Source organism: Furipterus horrens, unplaced genomic scaffold (assembly GCF_987537825.1).
Source record: "Furipterus horrens unplaced genomic scaffold, mFurHor1.1.pri manual_scaffold_9, whole genome shotgun sequence".
Classification (NCBI taxonomy): domain Eukaryota; kingdom Metazoa; phylum Chordata; class Mammalia; order Chiroptera; family Furipteridae; genus Furipterus; species Furipterus horrens.
In genome coordinates, this window is record NW_028327179.1 from 37,214,104 (window position 1) to 37,232,396 (window position 18,293).

General features: G+C 34.6%; 1 protein-coding gene across 1 annotated transcript in view; it reads right to left on the bottom strand.

The window, feature by feature from the left end:
• Positions 1-4,166: 4,166 nt before the first annotated feature.
• The window catches only part of DBF4 (DBF4-CDC7 kinase regulatory subunit), a 29,351-nt gene continuing 15,224 nt past the window's right edge, over positions 4,167-18,293 (bottom strand). The window contains exons 7-12 of the mRNA XM_090286705.1: positions 18,079-18,115; positions 17,008-17,053; positions 13,992-14,120; positions 13,496-13,610; positions 7,408-7,532; positions 4,167-5,482 (exon numbers count right to left, since the gene is read on the bottom strand). Of these exons, the coding sequence (XP_090142831.1) occupies positions 4,501-5,482; positions 7,408-7,532; positions 13,496-13,610; positions 13,992-14,120; positions 17,008-17,053; positions 18,079-18,115 (1,434 nt within the window). The 3' untranslated portion in view covers positions 4,167-4,500. The remainder of the gene's footprint in view (positions 5,483-7,407; positions 7,533-13,495; positions 13,611-13,991; positions 14,121-17,007; positions 17,054-18,078; positions 18,116-18,293) is intronic.

The window sequence follows — 18,293 nt, forward strand, 5'->3', positions numbered from 1 at the left end:
TGTGGGAAAAGGGGTGGGCTGGGTGGGCGGAAGCAATGGGGAAAAAATGGGACAACGGTAATTAAAAAAACCAAAAAATAAAATAAATATATCTATTTTAATGGCATTGGGGGGGCGGTGGTGAAAGCAAAATGGTTTTGGTACTGTCACTAAAATAAAACATTTTAAAAACATTGCATGTATTTATTTTATCCTTTAAAACTTTCTTATGCGTGTTTAGAATGTACATAAACATACAGCTTATATATATGTATATTACATAACAATTTTTGCTGTTACAAGTTATTTTTAAAAACAAAGCAAAAATAAAGCTTTTAAAAGGGAACTTCTATAGATGTTGCCTTCTTGGTTTTGTTAAATATGATAATTTGACAGGGTTCACCCATTTCTAATAATCATGTAAGCATTTAACTTGAGATTTGAAGTCAGCAAGTATATCGATGACAATTGAACATACACTACAATACAAAAGATAAACACAATTTATGACACATTTAAGCACAACTAAGTAAAATAAACTAATATACTAGAACTTCGATACTTTTTTTTCCTCCATAACATTTCTTATTTTTGGAGATAGGACTTATTTTTTCGAATAGAACATGTATCTTTTTTTTTTTAACTTCATGTATTTTATTTTTAGAGAGAGGGGAAGAGAGGGAGAAAGAGAGGTACAGAAACATCAATTGTTGCCTCTCGCATGCCCCACACACCCCCAACCAGGCACCGGGGCCAGCAACCCAGGCATGGGACGACTGGAAATCAAACCTGCAACCTTTCAGTTTGCAGGCCCGTGCTCAACACACTGAGCCACTCAAGGACAGAACTTGAATGCTTTTGACTTACTGTTTCATGAAGGAATTGTGACATCCTTCAGTAGATATGGCTGTGTATGTCTACGTCTTAATCTGATTCTTGGTTTCTTCTTACTGTTCAAGTCTTTTTTGGTCACACTCTATTTTCCCACTGTTCAAAACTGGCATATTGGTTTCTTCCTTAATACATTTCACTGACAAATTATTTTTGCATCTAATTGCTCAGAGCTTCCTAGATTCCTTTATTTATTTTTTGGCATGGGATTTTATGTGAGCTACTTCCCTGTAATACCGCCTACAAAATTAATGCTGCTGATTAATGGTCTTGTTTGCAAGGGCCTACATTCTGATTTTTAACCTTAGTTGTGCACTAATTTGCCCAGGTAAATAGGTGGGCGTAATGCTGCTTCTTTATCTAAAATGAGCAACTTTTTGGTTGGAGCTTGTGCAGTCATGGATGCTATACCATTTTTTTGTGTAAAATCATTAATCATTCCCTAAAACTAATGCAGCTAAAAGGCTAAACTACTCTTTCATTTGATCTAATTCTTTGTACTATGCCATTCTTTCTCCTATTTCCACACCCACTTTCCATGGCAAATAATGGAATTACAGCACATGGCTCATGTATTATATTATTGGTAATAGCCTCTTTTAATGCCAACACATCTATAGTGGCTCTTACCTAAGGTAATTTGGACGCAATTACTATCTCTTGAGCAATCTACTTTGTGGTCAGCAATCTTCTAAACCTTGTAATATGGCAAACCCATGGTATATCGAGCTAGCCCAGCAAGGTTTTAGTTTATATTCATTACTATACTTAAAAAACCTGTCCCTCTACTATAAGAAAAGGTTTGTTGTCCTTACAATAACACTCTACTAAACATAGCATTGGAGGATTCCAATTGAAGAGTGTAAAACTTTGTTTGATTTCACATTAGTCAAACCTAAACTTATAAAAATTGACATTTTAATGTAACATTTTAATATAGTCTTTAGATAGCAGTCTAGTATTAACTACACCTGAAGCCAAGCTGTATTGACTCCGTCTTTCCCTTGGACCCTTCAGCTGCGAAGAGAGGGGGGGTCTGCTGCATGGGCAACAGTAGACCCTCCATATCACCCTGCCCAGGCTCTGTAGCTTCAGCTTCACTGGAGAGGACACTCCAGCGTCATCACAAGATGTCGATTCAACACGGGAGGAGACAGATACCGTGTCACTCCTGAGTTGGACTGCACAGTCATTCTCGGCGGTGCAGATAGACTCTTAAGAAGCTACACCATCGTCTCTCGAGACGGACGGCTGCCTACGACTACGATTAACTACACATTTACCCTAAGCACCAGTGTTTTAAAAAAAAAAAAACAAAAAACCCAATTCTTAGCTGATAATATAAAATAATCCCATATATTTGGAAATAAGGATTCTAGCTCAATGGTTTTAGGTGAAAGTTTTACACATATAATCCTGTTTTCTGTACCTCTTTAAAGGTATATTTTGTATTGATGTTTATCAGGGTTCTCTACAAAATACAAGCACTGGAATTAATGGCATGAATATGGTGCCATAAATTATTTTGATATACTAATCTAGGCAGGGAAACATTCCAAGGCCATTTAAAATATTTTATTGACTTGTGTAAAATACACCTTTGGCCACAATTATCATCTTAGAAAAATAAACATTTTGAGTCACGAAACCAGTCTTCCCTGCCATTGTTTCTGGCTATTCCTGGAAAGATACAGCCAGACTTTGAATGCTACACAGACTGTCGCCCTTAGCTTAAAGTAATTAGGCTGCCTTATTTTCTTTCCCAACATCTTTCATTTTCAGTGCTCTTGATAGCAAAGAACTCATGTGCTTATTAGGATCTGTGAAGACACTTTTGGCAAAACATGTCCCTTTCTATCAAGCAAACCAAGAGATTTCTAACCATCCCTTGAGGATCTTGGAAGATTCCTATTTCTGAAGGTGCCTTGCTACATTAAAGAGTTAAGTGTCCTTTTGTGAACAAATCTGGAAACCATACCACAACTAAATGCTTAAGTTAATTAAAAAACAAAACACCCTGTCTGGATAGACCAATCCTAAAAGCACCTTGACTAGGTGGCCTTTCCTTGATAAAAATGAGGACAAAGTATTCCTACCTCTACATGATTGTAACCTTGTTGCCCGGTTACACTACCTGCTGCAGACCCCCATAAACTCTATGCGGTGGTCCTGGTACAATTTATAGCATTGTTTCAAATAAACTAAAATGTAAGCTTTTTTTTTTAAGTATAATACTCATTATGAAGATTTGGGGTGGGGGTTGGGCAAGGATGTTTTCAAAGCCCAGTGTTCAAAATAATAGTTTTAAAATAGTGTCAAAATATAAAGTTTAACAACTTTTAATTACTGAAAGGGTTCAATTTAAGCCTTTTCCTCCGTATTAAATACAATTAAAGCAAAATAACTCTGAACTATTGTGGGGGCAAACAGTGCCATTGCAAATTGGAGAAAGTCACTCTAAAGTTCAAGGAGCATAGAACAAGTTTAAATACCCTTTGTACACATATGAATTTGTGACTGAAAATGCTACAGTAGTAATTTACAATGGAAACGTTTGTGTGTATGCAATGTAAAGGATATTTCAGTGATCCTCTACTGGTATGAATCATAAAGCTGTCTAAAGTATTTCTCATTGATATTGTCCAAATGGTCATAGTATACACATCAAAGCACATGATAGGATTGGAAGCCATAGAACTTTTAAAATTAAGACTGATAATGAGTTTATATTGACAACACATTCATATAAATATTCAATAGCAATAATTTGTATTGTGAAAAACTTAGCTGTAAATGCCTGACTCTTGTAAGAACATATTCAAAGGCCAATGCCTCCAGCATCTACAGTTGAAATTTTTATTATATTTGAATTTTCTCTAATTATTGAATCACCAAGTGCCTGATCAAAGGCAATCCTCTTTTTCCAAAATGTATGCCTATTGTTCAATGCCGTCCTTTTATTTCCTGATACTAAATTATGGGGTAGAATAGTTTCTGGAAGAAATTATTTCCAAAGGTAACTAATTAAGAACAGTGGAAAATTTATTTTATTCCATTTAGTAGCCTGGTCGTTTTCCTTCACGGCTTTTACTTGCCTAACCTACAAATAACCTAACCTGTAAGTGCAAACATATGTGTGTGGTCCAACTAAGTCAATGTTTCTGATAATCATTTCCAGAATCCAACACAGAAATATACTTTTTCCTTCTTGTATAAAATTTAGGTTTTTAAAAGCAATACTTTCATGTTATCATGGGACTTTATTTTAATAGGCAATAGGTATAATAAGAATATCCAAATTTATAATGTTATATTATATAATGTTATATTCTCAAAATTTCACCTGAAATTAGTTTTCAGTATCATAAAGCACTTACTCATAATTCTTAAAAAGCAGTCATCAACCCAGTATGTAAAGTCAGATAGAGTCCTCAGTTTATTCTATGATTTTTCTAGAATAGGTATTCAGTTCTATAGAAAAAGGCAAACATCACCTTTACTGTTAACATTTGGTTCTGTAAACAAACTGGCAAAAACAAAAAACAAAACTCAAGAATTTTTATAGACATTTATAAAAATTTCAAGAATATGATCTTTATGACACCTAAAAAGTATTTATTTTTTTAAAGTCTAAAAGCCAGTAAACGTAGAAGTTGAAGGGGAAGAGGAAAACACTGACAACAGACTATTTGAATCTTCCTTCCCCCAAATATGAAAAACATCACATATACTACCATTTTCGGTATAGCTTGTGAAACCCAAAAATTCTGACTTCTCTTCACTAGTCTGAAATAAGTCCAGTAGAGACTGTGAACTACAAATTTTGTCTTCCTCTTGTGTAGTAAGACATTCAGGCCTTTTCTTATCTAATTCCACATTTGGTTCCAGATTTTCTTTACTATTTCTTCCTAATAATATTTTCACTTTTCGACAAATTTTACCAGAAGACAGGCTGTCCATATTTTTAATGTCACATTCATTGGATTCCTCAGGACGACTTTGGGATGGAGTGTTTGCCTCAACAGGTAGGTGCACCCGTGAACTGCTTATTGCTAACAGACCAGAATCATGTCCAAATATTGAATGAAGGTCCTTTTCCTTCAGATCCTTTGCTGGAGAAAGCACGGTATCTGACTTTTGTTTTGGTTGAGATGCACTATTATCCATATTGAAATTAGAAACTTGTAGAGATGTCTGTGGCCTACCTAGGCTGTGATCTGTTCTTACTTCTTCCAAGTCATTTTCATTTATAATTAACTTATGTTTAGAAACATCAAGAATGCATCCTTGTTCATTTTTATCTGGAGGTAGATGTGTAAAATTGTGTTTTATGTCATTTTCAGATGGATTTAACATGGAACATTTATTAGTTGTTTTCTCATCAAGTCCTCTCCATTTATTTGAAGAGTAAGTGATGTGCTCTGAAATAAACACAAACTTTTCTTCAGGTTGCTGGGTTTCTTCACATTGAAAACTCTGCTCAATCATTTGTACGTTATTTTCACTGAAGTCTTTCTGAGAAGTAGGTTGCAATTCTAGCTTTTCTTTTGGTTCAGACTTTTTCAGGATATTTGCAGTAGTAGGAGAAAAAGATCCAACACTGTATTTTAATCTTTATAGAAAAAAAAGAAAGAAAATTGCTATAAAAAATTTCTTAGTTAAAAATTAAATTAGTAAAAACCTTTTAAAACTATTTACTAAACTTATTTAACTTAGGCAATATTACAAAAATACAGAAATCTTAGTATCCAGTCAAATTCGTTTTACATGTTTTTAAAGTAATAAAACTTTACAGATACAGCTGAAAACTCTAGTATACCCCCTTCCAATCCACAATCTTCCCTTCCTCCAGAGGTAACGAGCATCTTGAATTTGGTGTTTAAAACTATTTTTATCATACGAATCAAAGAAAGATAACAGTAAAGAGATTTGGATCTTTTACTAAATTTTTCATATCCTGAAAAATTTCCTAACTTCTATGCTTTGAATTACATTAATGTTGTCTCTTTATTTTAGTTAGCAATGTGGAAATGAGCATTTATTGGGAAACCTAAGGCAGAAACATATTTTTATATATATTTGTCTGAAATATCTAATACCATAGCAAGTATCTTTATATGTCTAGAGATGCCAAATTAGTAATCCTTAAAATTCACACATATTTGAACTAAAATCCTCTTCTTCATGGAGCCCCTTGGTATCCTTGACATGCTAATTTATATTAGACAATCCTAAATTATACACAAGTAGGGAGAAACTTAACAGCTTACTAATTATAGTTTACATTATACATGTCACAGATAACACAGAGAAATACAGAATTCTACCTCCCCCTTCAAAACCAGAATGGTTCCTTTTATATTTATGTTGTTTAACTTTCATTTAAGACTCCTTTTGAACAAACGGAGGATAAAAAGATATAAAAACACTAACTCCACTCTCTCCTTTAAAATCTAGAGATGTTTAGATGACTTGCCCAGAGAGATTAAAACTGTACAGATAATAACATAATTGATTAAGGAGTATCTACTTATATATAAGTAACTAGTTCAGAATTTTGCTGCAGATTGAGTTTTTAGGAAATTCAAAATTTTTACAGTAGTCCATATAATTTTAATAGTTGGAAATATGTCTCCTCTCTAAATATCATATTTTAAATCAATCATAAACAACCATTCTGAATGTTACAGAAATATGAGGCTTAGGAACTATTCTACCTAGATACAGTCAAAAAAATCTTCTAGTTAATGTTTAAAAGCTATAGCTTAGTAACGATACTAATCTTTATGCCTTAACATTAATCTAAGAACAGACATAAAGACTGAATAAGCTACTGAGTTGTCACAAATCCTAGGGTATATCCATATGAAAAGCATTTCTTTTTATTTCAGATTTATGCACATAATCTAACAGGATCATTTTGTTGATATGCAGCTATTGTACATTGAACAGCATTATACGCAATGTTTACAAGTCCTGTCAGTACCTTTAGTAATTATTATTGGCAAGTAGAGTTTAAGCAGAAACATTTAGTAAAGTTTAGTGGAGGAAGGCTTCTTAAAACTTAAAATTAAAAATTCTAGCTTTTTTAGTCCAACTGGATGGTAAACTTCATGGTTTAACAGGGGTTGACAAACTATATTGCACAATGGGCTAAATCTAGTCTCCTATTTTCTAAGTAAACTTTCATTGGAACGCAGCCACACACATTCATTTACAGAATGTCTGTGGCTGCTTTAATTGTACAATGACAAAGCTGAGTCTTATGGTTCTCAGGTTCTCAAAGCCTAAAATATTTAGTATCTGGTTCTTTAATTAAAAAAATAAAACAACCCCTTCTCTAGACTATAATGTTAAGAAGAGGACTCTCAAAGTAAAAAGGTAAGCACTTTTGGTAGTAGAGAGGAGAGAGGAAGTAATCAGCTTTACATCCTCAAAATACATATCCTTTGAGAGCAGGAAACTTTGGATTTAGTTTTAGTTTAATGAAATAGTTTAATATTCTAGTATAACTTAATATTTAGGCAGATAAATTACCTTTTATTTTTAGGCATGCCCCTTTCATATTCCACAAAGTCAAAAACTAACTTAGATACGATATCATCAACAACTTGATAGTGATTACTCTGTGCAAAGTTTCTGTGTTGCTCAGTTAGGAGATGCTAAAACAAAACAAAAAAGTATATAAATCATAAAATTATACTTTTAAACCAAAGATGCCTTTCTGTTCAGATTTTCTAACATTTACTTGCCCCTAAAATTAGGTTTCTAATAACTACTCCAAAGGATGTTAAGAAATAAAATGAAAGTAACTTCTGAGAAACCACCAAACTACAGTTGACCCTTGAACAACACAGGGGTTAGGGAAGCTAACTCCCGTGCAGTTGAAAAATCCACGTATTACTACACCAGCTGTCCCTCTACATCTGCAGGATATTGAGTCCAATATCCCCTAGATCTACCAACATTCGAAAAGGCACAAGTTTCCTATATAAACTGCCATAGATCAATGCATACAGTTGGCCCTCAGCATCCGGAGACTCCCAATTCAGATCAAAAACAGTACAGGTATTTCTTGAAAAAAAAAAATAAATAAATAAATCCACATATTTCAGAACTGGTGCAGTTCAGACCCATTTGTTCAAGGGTCAACCTTACTTTTGTTTATAGTCTTCCGTTTTTCAGTGGGAAAAGTCAAGTATTGATTTGTGGTTTCAATGTAACTGAAAACAAACGAGCTATTATCAGAAAATAAAGATAAAGATGGAGAAAAACAATTAACACTTTACATTTATAGTGCACTAATATTTTTCAAAACACGTTTCCCTTTACTACTTTATTTTATCCTTATACAATTACCACTAAGTAAGGTAGGGCATATAAAATATTCAGTGAATGAAATGTTATAATTTATCATACAAGAAACCAAAACAAGAAGCTATAAGGTAGATTAAACACACAAAGTACAACGAATGCTGTGAAGTTAAAAAAAAAAAGATTTGTAACTGGGGTACATTACGAATGAGCAAATGACTCTATTACCCAGTGCTTATAATGGAGAATACAGAGAAGTTGCGTTACTCTCAATCTTAAGAATGGTCAAGAACAAAAGTAAACAAGTTCAGTGTATTGGAATAAAACTCACAGGAAGCAAAGTTCCTCCTGAATAGATGGGATCTCCAATTAATTCTATCATTGGTCTGTCAGCTAATCGGGGACTTACAGCTAAAAACCTATAGCAAGATGATTATGGAAGAACCTCATTTCTGTTTCCCTAGTTTCATATAATTTTAACTTGTAAGGATTTGATTGTATTTCCAAAAGTTAAATTCTCCAGTTGTCACAAAAAACACAGTATAGTTGACCCTTGAATAACTTGGGGTTCAGGGGCACCAAACCCATACACAGTCGAAAATCCGAGTATAACCTTGACTCCCTTAAAATACTAACAACCTACTGTTGACCAGAAGCCTTACCAATATAAACAGTCAATTAACACATATTCTGTATGTTTATGTTATCTGTTTACAAGACACATTGTCTGTTAGTACCTACATCAACACTGTCTTATACAAAACAGTGTAGTTGTTATATAAATTATTAATAATAGACATCAAAGATAAAAAGATAATATGAAAAATACTTCTATTTATTTACAGGTACAATGATTCATGCATTGATAACAAAGCAGCAATACGGTTACTTCACGGAAGGAAATCTCAAAAAAAAGTTTCCAATATATTTATTGAAAAAAATTGTGCATATAAGTGGACCTGCGCAGTTCAAACCCACGTTATTCAAGGGTCAATTATATTCTGGAATATACATATGTATTCATTCTTTCCTCCCAAAATTTACCACATAAAAATTATATATGTCCAGTAATGTTAATAAAAATTAATTAAAACTTAAAAAAAAACATTAACTCTCTAAGTACTGATTCGGTTTATTCATGTTCTAGGAAGGAAAAATAATTTATAAATGAAATAAAACTAGAAAAACAGCCTAACCCTACCCCTCTATCTCCACCTATCTCTTATCCTGTGTTGATTTAAATGTCACTTTCTCAGCTGAGCCTTCTGTGTCCCTCATTTACATATCCTCATTATACCACTGCATTTTATACTTCATTTTTATGACTCATCCCACTTGCAAATACATGTTTTATATCTATTTTCTCAGCCAGACATAAGACATATTAAGGGTAGAGAATATGTATGACTTGTTATTGTTTAATCTCCAGTAATCCAAACTTTTAAACAAATGCATTGATACAGACTAAGAAGCATATATATGAAAAAACAGTAAAAAAAAAAAAAAAAAAAAAAAATTTTTTTTTAAACATCAATCCCAACATCTACTTTCACTAATTTTCCTTTGTTGTGGCAACTAGTGACTAAGGTTTGTTTTCCAGCTCCAATACTTTCTGAGTATCAAATCAGAACAAACTGATATTAAGAAAAACATCCATTCCATATTATTCTATTGCAACAACAGCAAAATAGAATTTAAGGACAATCTAATTTAAATTTTCAAAATAATTTTTGGTAAGGGGAAATATTTCTAAGATAGTTTAGCTTCTGATTAAAAATATTTTAAATTAATTGCACTCTTCTCCTTTACTATATTAACAGAATACAAACCAGAGACTTCTGGTCAAGATGGCAGCACAGGTAAACACGGCTCATCTCCTCACACAACCACATGAAAATTAAAACTAAATTATAGAACAATCATCACTCAGAACCATCAGAAATCAAACTGAATGGAAGTCTGACAACTACGGATTAAAAAAACCACATCCATCCAGACATGTAGGAGCTGGTCCCACACCCATGTGTGGTGGATAAGAATTCAGGAGGGATATCTTGGGAGTGAGGAGACCCAGCCCCACATCAGGATTCCTAAAAAATAAGTCCCCATAACTTCTGGTTGCAAAACCAGGGGATTGAGTCAGTGGAAGAAACTGCTGGAGCCCCAAGCAGTTCCTCTTACAGGACCCACACATGGACTCACCTACTCAGACTCACTATTTCTAAGCTCCAGCACCCCGGTAGCAGCTTGAAAGGCACCACTGGCATAAAGGAGGGAACTGAAGTGTCTGGCATCAAAGCAAGAGCTGGGGGATGGCTTTCTCTCAGACAGAAAGGCCACTGTCCTGTTTCTGAACCCTCCCCCGAGAAAGCCACAGACTCAGCAAGTGGGTGCCATATCTGAAACTCCACCAACTTGGTTAACACTATTTGCCCCAACCTGGAGATACCCTGAGACCCACTCAACTTACAGGCCCACTCAAGCTGTTAAAAAAGAGATTTCTCCATATGAATGGCTGATCTTGGCGCTTCCTTCACAACTTCTTAAATCCTCTCAAACAAGCAACAGCCAGCCTCAATGAGCCTCCAGTCCCCATACCTCTTGCTAAGCAGCTGTAGGCACTGCACTAGCAGCAGCCAGCCAAGAGTCACAGCTTGGCTTCACCTGGGAATCTCCAAGCCCAGCATAAGTATTACAGCTACCACCTCAGATTGCTTTATAGCCCAGCACAAAACACAGGTGGGGGCTAACTCTGGCCTGCGCCACATGGAAAACCCCAGAGCCTACACACCAAGTGGACAGCTACAGACCACATCGGAGCACCACCACCCCGCTCCTGCACAGCTGATCCTCCATGGAGGGCAGAGGGTGGTGGTCAGTAGTTACAGCCAGTCCTTGCAGCTGACTGGCCTGGGTAAATCCCTCCAATTGACTTGCCAACAGCAATCAAGGCTCAACTACAAGAGGAAGGTGTACTCAGCCCATTTGAAGGGCACACCTCAAGTACCCAGCTTGGGTGATGGGGAGGTTGTACCTCTGGACCCTACAGGACACCTATGACATTAGGCCACGCTACCAAGACAGTGAGTCATAGAAGCTCCACCTGATACAGAAAAACAAACACAGGAAGGCTGCCAAAATGAAGAGACAGAGAACCATGGCCCAAATGAAAGGACAGATCAAAATTCCAGAAAAAGAACTAAACAAAATAAAGATATACAACTATCAGATGCAGAGTTCAAAACACTGGCTATAAGGATGCTCAAGGAACTTAGTGAGGACCTCAACAGCATAAAAAAGATCCAGTCAGAAATGAAGTAAACACTAATTGAAATAAAGAACAATTTACAGGGAAACAATAGTAGAGTGAATGAAGCCAAGAATCAAATCAATGATTTTGAACATAAGGAATTAAAAAGCAATCAGAACAACAAGAAGAGCCCTGGCTGCTGTGGCTCAGTGGATTGAGCATCGGCCTGCGAGCCAAGAGTCACTAGTTCAATTCCCAGTCAGGGCACATGACTAGGTTGCATGTCAGGTCCCCAGGTGGGGATGAGAGTGAGAGGTAACCACAGAGTGATGTTTCTCTCCCTTTCTCCTTTCCCCTCTCTCTAAAAATAAAATAAACAAACAAATAAGCAAATTATAAAAAAAAAAAGAAGAAAAAAGAATCCAAAGAAACAAGGACAGTTCAAGCAGTCTGGGAGACAACTTCAAGTGTTCTAACATTCACATCATAAGGGTGCCAGAAGGAAAAAAACAAGAAACTGGAAATCTATTTGAAAAAAATGATGAAAGAAAACTTCCCTAATTTGGCAAAGGAAATAGACATGCAAGTCCCTAACAAGATGGATGAAAAGAAGCTCACTCCAAGACACATCATAATTAAAATGCCAAAGGTTAAAGATAAAAAGAGATCTTAAAAGCAGCAGGAGAAAAGAAGTTAGTTACCTACAGAGGAGTTCCCATAAGACTGCTCAGCTGATTTCTTAAAATAAATTTTTCAGGCTAGAACGTATTGGCAAGAAATATTCAAATTCATGAAAAGCAGGGACCTACTGCCAAGATTGCTTTACAAAGCAATGATATCATTTAGAATCAGAGGGCAGATAAAGAGCTTCCCAGAGAAGAAAAAACTAAAGGAGTTATCACCAAATCATTATTATATGAAATGTTAAAGGGACTTACTTAAGAAAAGATCAAAACTATGAACAATAAAATGGCAATAAATACATATCTATCAAAAATTGAATCTAAAACACTAACAAGAAGAACAGAGACAGAATCATGGATATGGAGAAGGCTTTGGTGGTTGCCAGATGGGAGAGGCATGTGAAGTGGTGAAGGTATCAGAAGTACAAATAGGTAGTTACAGAATAGCCAGCGGGATGTAAGATACAGTACAAGAAATGGAGTAACCAAAGAACTTAACAGGCATGACTTGTGGACATGGGGACTGCCTAAGTGAGTGGGGGGTGTTGGGTGGCAAGGGAACAAAAAGGGAAAATTGGGACAACTGTAATACCATAATCAATAAAATATAATTAAAAAAACTGAAACAAAGCACTAATATATTTTGGTTTATAAAACAACCAAATTTCAATTACGAGTCAGTAGACAAAGACAGTTTATGAATCACATATTTAAAAATATTACCTTCTTAACTTTTCCACCATTTTCTATCAAAACCAAGTACCAAAAATAAATCTATCCACTGTTTTAAAAATTACCATTCAAATTATAACAGCTAACATTTAGAAAGCACATTTCCGGGCACTGTCCCAGTGGTCACACAAACAGAAGCCAGGACTCAAACCTAGGCTTTTTTAAAAAACTTAAATCAGTTTACAAATTGTAATAGTTCCCATCTTTAACTTATATGACCTTACCAGTTAGGTACTCCTTGTCAATTCTAAATAAATAGCAACATCCCCATTCCTGCTTTATATTTTCTCACAGCATTGATCTAAATGTTCTCTATATATTTCATTATTCTTTTGTCCCATGGTTACCTATTTCTCCTCCCCCTCATAGATGTAATCTTCATAAGGGCAGGAAATAGGTCTCTTTATTCAATGCCATTTGTCCAGAGCAATGACTCTTACATTGCAGATATACAATAAATATTTGGTGAACAAATGAATAAAAATGATTTTTCAATATAATCTCCCCACTTTGTGTTCTTAAAATTTCAGATAATCCTATCAAAAAGAAATATATACTACCTAATCATTTATCAAGTTATAAACCACAATCAGATATTTATTCAGTTTTAGAAATATTGACCCCCAAACAAAAAAATCACATTTACAGTTTCGAGATCTTCATATTTTTGCAAGCAACATTCACAATATCCTTTTTTTTTCTTCTCTTTCAACTGGAGTTGAACTGGGATTCCACCACACTTATCGCCATCTGTTTGGATTCTGATGGAAATACATGGTAAAAGAATTAACTGTTGAAAATAAGAAATAATTTAAAAATTTTATAGTCCCCTCCTATTAAAACAGATTCTGCCATATGATGATTATTTCAGATCACTTAAGAGAAACAACACATTTTAATTATTTGTTAATATTTTCATGCCCCCCCCCTTCAATCTATCTAAAGTGTCTAAATGTGACACACTTAAAGAGATTCAAAATTCAAATCTAGCCAAGGGGCAATAAAAATATACAGGGGCACACCATACAAATGATCAGGTTCTCACTCTCTCACTTTCATACATCCCCCCAGCCATGGCATTACCTGAATTATTTAAATGTTTGTTTAAAAGGATAAGAAAATTATTTAAAGGTTAAACCAACCTTAGTTTAACCTGAGTTTGCTTTTGGTTGTTAGGTGTCTTATCTATATCAAATGGACTGGAAGGCTTCTGAACAGAATAATTTATAGAAGGCAAACTGGACAACTGAAGATAAAATGGTCTATATAGCCTAAAAGAATAAAAAGAAAAATACATGAAAATCTTTATTATAAAAGAAAACACGTTTGAAGTTTTATATGTATTTCAAAATTATGTAATCATTTGGAATCTGAAATAAACAATAGAAATCAGTTTCATTTTCCTTCACAATTCTGGTTCCAATTTTTTTAACACACTAAAATTTTTTTAAAATTGTGGTAAAACACTTAACAAAATTTATTATCTTAACTATTTTTAAATGTACAGTTCAGCTGCATTAAATAATACATTCAATGTTTTGCAACCATTAACACTATTCATCTCCACTCTTTTCATCCTGCAAAATTCAAACACTATACCCATTAAACAGTAATTCTCCATTCTCGCTTTCCCACCAGTCCCTGACAACTACCATTCTACTTCCGGTCTCCAGGAATTTAATGACTCTCATTACCTCATTAGGCAGAATCATTAAGTCTTTTCTCTTATTTCACTTAGCTTAATGTCCTGAAGGTTCTTCCATGTTGTAGCATGTATCAGAGAATTTCATTATCTTTCAGGGCTGAATAATAGTCCATTGTAGGTATATACCACATTATCCATTAAACTGTTGGTAACATTTGGGTTGCTTTTGCTTCTTGGCTATTGTGAATATATGTGCATGTATCCCTTCAAGACCCTGCTTTCAATTCTTTTGAATATATACCCAGAAGTGGAATTGCTGGGTCATATATTATGTCTAATTTTATGAGGAATTTACATACTGTTATATCCACAGTAGATGCACCATTTTTCAATCTCACCAATAATGTATAAGGGTTCTAATTTCTCTGCATCATCACTAACACTTATAATTTTCTGGGTTTTTTTTTTTGGTAGTGGCTATCCTAAATGGGTGTGAGGGTAAGGTGTAATGCAGTGTAATGACTTGCATTTCTTGGATGATTAGTGATGTTGATTATTAAATATTATTTGCAAGTAATTCTCCCATTCCATGGGTTGCCTTTTCACTTCGTTGTGGCCTTTGGTGCACAGTAATTTATAATTTTGATGTAATCCGATTTATTTATCTTTTGTTGCTTATGATTTTGGTGTCATATCCAAGAAATCACTGCCAAACTCAGTGTCATAAAGCTTTCCCCCAATGTTTTTTCTCAAGAATTTTAGTTTTAGGTCTTTGATCCCTTCTGAATTAATTTTACATAAGGTATAAAGGGCTCAACTTCAGTCTTTTGCATGTGGATATTTAGTTTTCTCAGCACCATATGTTAAAAAGACTGTTCTTTCCCCACTGAATGATCTTGGCATCCTTGTCAACAATCATTTTACTATACATGTAAAGATTTATTTTGGGATCTTTATTCTATCCCACTGGTCTATATATCTGTCTTTATGTCAGCATCAAACTACTTTGATGACCGTAGCTTTGTACTAAGTTTTGACATCAGGAAGTGCAGACCTACAACTTTGTTCTTCCTCTTCAAGATTGATTTGGGTGTTCACAGAGTCCTATGAGATTCCATATGAATTTTAGGATGGATTTTTCTCTTTCCACAAAAAAGTCATTGGGATTTTGGTAGCCACTGCACTAAATCTGTAGATCACTCTGGGAACTACTGACATCTTAACAATATGAACTCTTCATATCCATGAACATGGAATATCTTTCCCTTTATTGGTGCCTTCTCTAGGCCTAATTTTGAATTGCATTTTTCCCCATAATATTTCATAAACAGAAGCATTCAACACACATTTATTACCTCAGCGACTACCCAAGATAATGACTTACAGATGTCTAATTCAGTAATCACATATGTCTGAGTAAATGGAAAGAAATCTGATTCTCCCATGCCAATTTAATTTACTTATACCTATTCTCCATTAAGATTAAATGTTAAGAGTTTAGGAAAACTACCAACTAAAATGTTTGACTCAGATTTGTATTTCCAAGTAGAACCTAATAATTTCTTTTTCACTAATGCAGAAGCAAATGTTAAGTAGTTATTATAAACCAACGGTACTGCATTTACCCAGAGAATGATTATTGAAAATGTTAAAAAATGAGTTGGTCTCGATTGTTCTGAATTAGATATTTCAAGGAATTATTATCTGTAACATACTAAAACTAAACTCAGTCCTTAAGTGAGGCGGAGCTGCCTCCGATGCCCTGGCTCGGTTGGAAACTACTCTGTCCGGCAGAGGTTTCACAACCACGGCAGAACAAACTTATCTAGGACACCATATTTTTTTTCTGGGGGGAAAGAGAGGTGGCTGTTCCCTCTAGCAGAGAAAGCGCAAGACCTGTCCCTTACGCTTTTTCTTGACAAGGGTACGCATGGGAAATATAAGGTCAAAATTCATAAATCTTCAATTACTTTTAGGCGCTTGAATTACAATTGACAATTACAGATTACAAATATCAATATAGAGGGCATAGTGACCAGTCTGTGTCAGGGTCTATTAAACATCTTGACGCCACACTGGCATTAGGTGCAAGGTTTCATATATTCCTTGCTGGAGATTGTTTATAGTTAACTAAAAGACAAGAAGAGCAGAGCAAACTCTAAAACATAATATGCATTTTTTAAAATCCAATTCCCATGGAAATCCTCTGAATGGCCTTTGGTCATGTCTACTGCGCAGCCTTACAGTATGCTGTTGAGACTTAAAGACAAGTCAGTGGTGGGCAAGTCTGGCTCATGGCCAGGGTTACAATTCCCGAAACCACAAGGAACGGTTCCCCGCACTTAAGCACAAATTAATTAATGCTACTTTCTGTAACTTGTGCCACATGCACATTAGTATACTATAAACCTAACATAAGGGACCAAACAGTATTGACAGAGATACCTTAATTAGTTAGATTTTTCTCTTTTGATATTGTAATTAAATAATAGGAATTGAACTTAGATACTTACTGGCTCCTATCTTCTACTTTTACAAAAGGTTTTTTAAGTCTACCTGCTTGAAAACATATAAAACATGATGTTAGACATTTATAAATCCAGAATTTTTTTAGAACAAAACTATTCTGGCTAAAACAAAAACAAACAAAACCCCCACCCATCTATATACCCATTAGTCATTTCCTTTCAATTAGAAGTTTTATGTCTCAGTTGAGGTTTTTTTAACAATGTCAACCCACTTCAAAATAACAGCAGCTCTGTATACAATCTGAGAGTCTTAAACTAAATGGATCCCCAAGGGATATAACAGTCGAATTCAGGAGGCTCAAGAGCTGTAACAGGAAAAAAAAACAAAACTCAACTTTCATTTTTGGTAACCTCTAACTGAAATTTGACATTTCCTCCAATTTTACATATAAGCAACATGGCACAGTAGTATTACCAGTGACGGTAATTTAGATACAGATTAAAACATATTAATTGCTACAGATATCTCAAAACATCATTTATGCTCATCACTTAAAAATTATATAGTAATCAGAATCACTTTTAGAGCTTGATTTTAATGTGTAATAAAAGCATGTACATCACTATTTCATTTAAAAAGTTCTGAGAACTAAATTTCAGTAACTGATTCACTTAGTAAAATAATTTTTAAAAAAATATTATTCTGAGAAGGGGTCATCCATAGGCTTCCAACAGAGTACCACTGGGGCTCAGGTTCTAAAAAAGGCTAGGAACTACTGAATAAATCATTGAAAAAGTTGTTTACATTAAAAAAAAAAAAAATCTCAACCAAGGATATAAATTTATTGATTTTAGAGACAGGAAGGGAGGGGAACAGAGAGAAAAGGGGGTGGGGAGATGGGGAGAGAAACATCGATGTGAGCAAGAAATATCATTTGGTTGCCTCTCTTATGTGCCCTCACCAGGAATTGAACCCACAACCTTTTTGTGTACAGAACAACACTCTACCAACTGAGCAACCTGGTCAGGGCAAGAGTTGTTGACATGATTTTTAAGAAAATTATGTTCTATTTTCTAAAACAAACCAAATACATTTAAGTATATCAAAATACTTACTTCTTATTTTCTGTGTGCCAACACCTACTCTTTTCCCCTAAAAAAAAAAAAAATGATATAGCGAAAACCCTGAGTTTGAAAACACAAGTGAAAATAGCAATTGCAGTTGTACTCAATACCCTCAAATTTTATATGTAGGAAAAGAACTATATAAAATAAGGCAGATTATTATGGTTTTGTGAGAGGGAGGGAGGATAAAAAATTGCTTTTTAAAA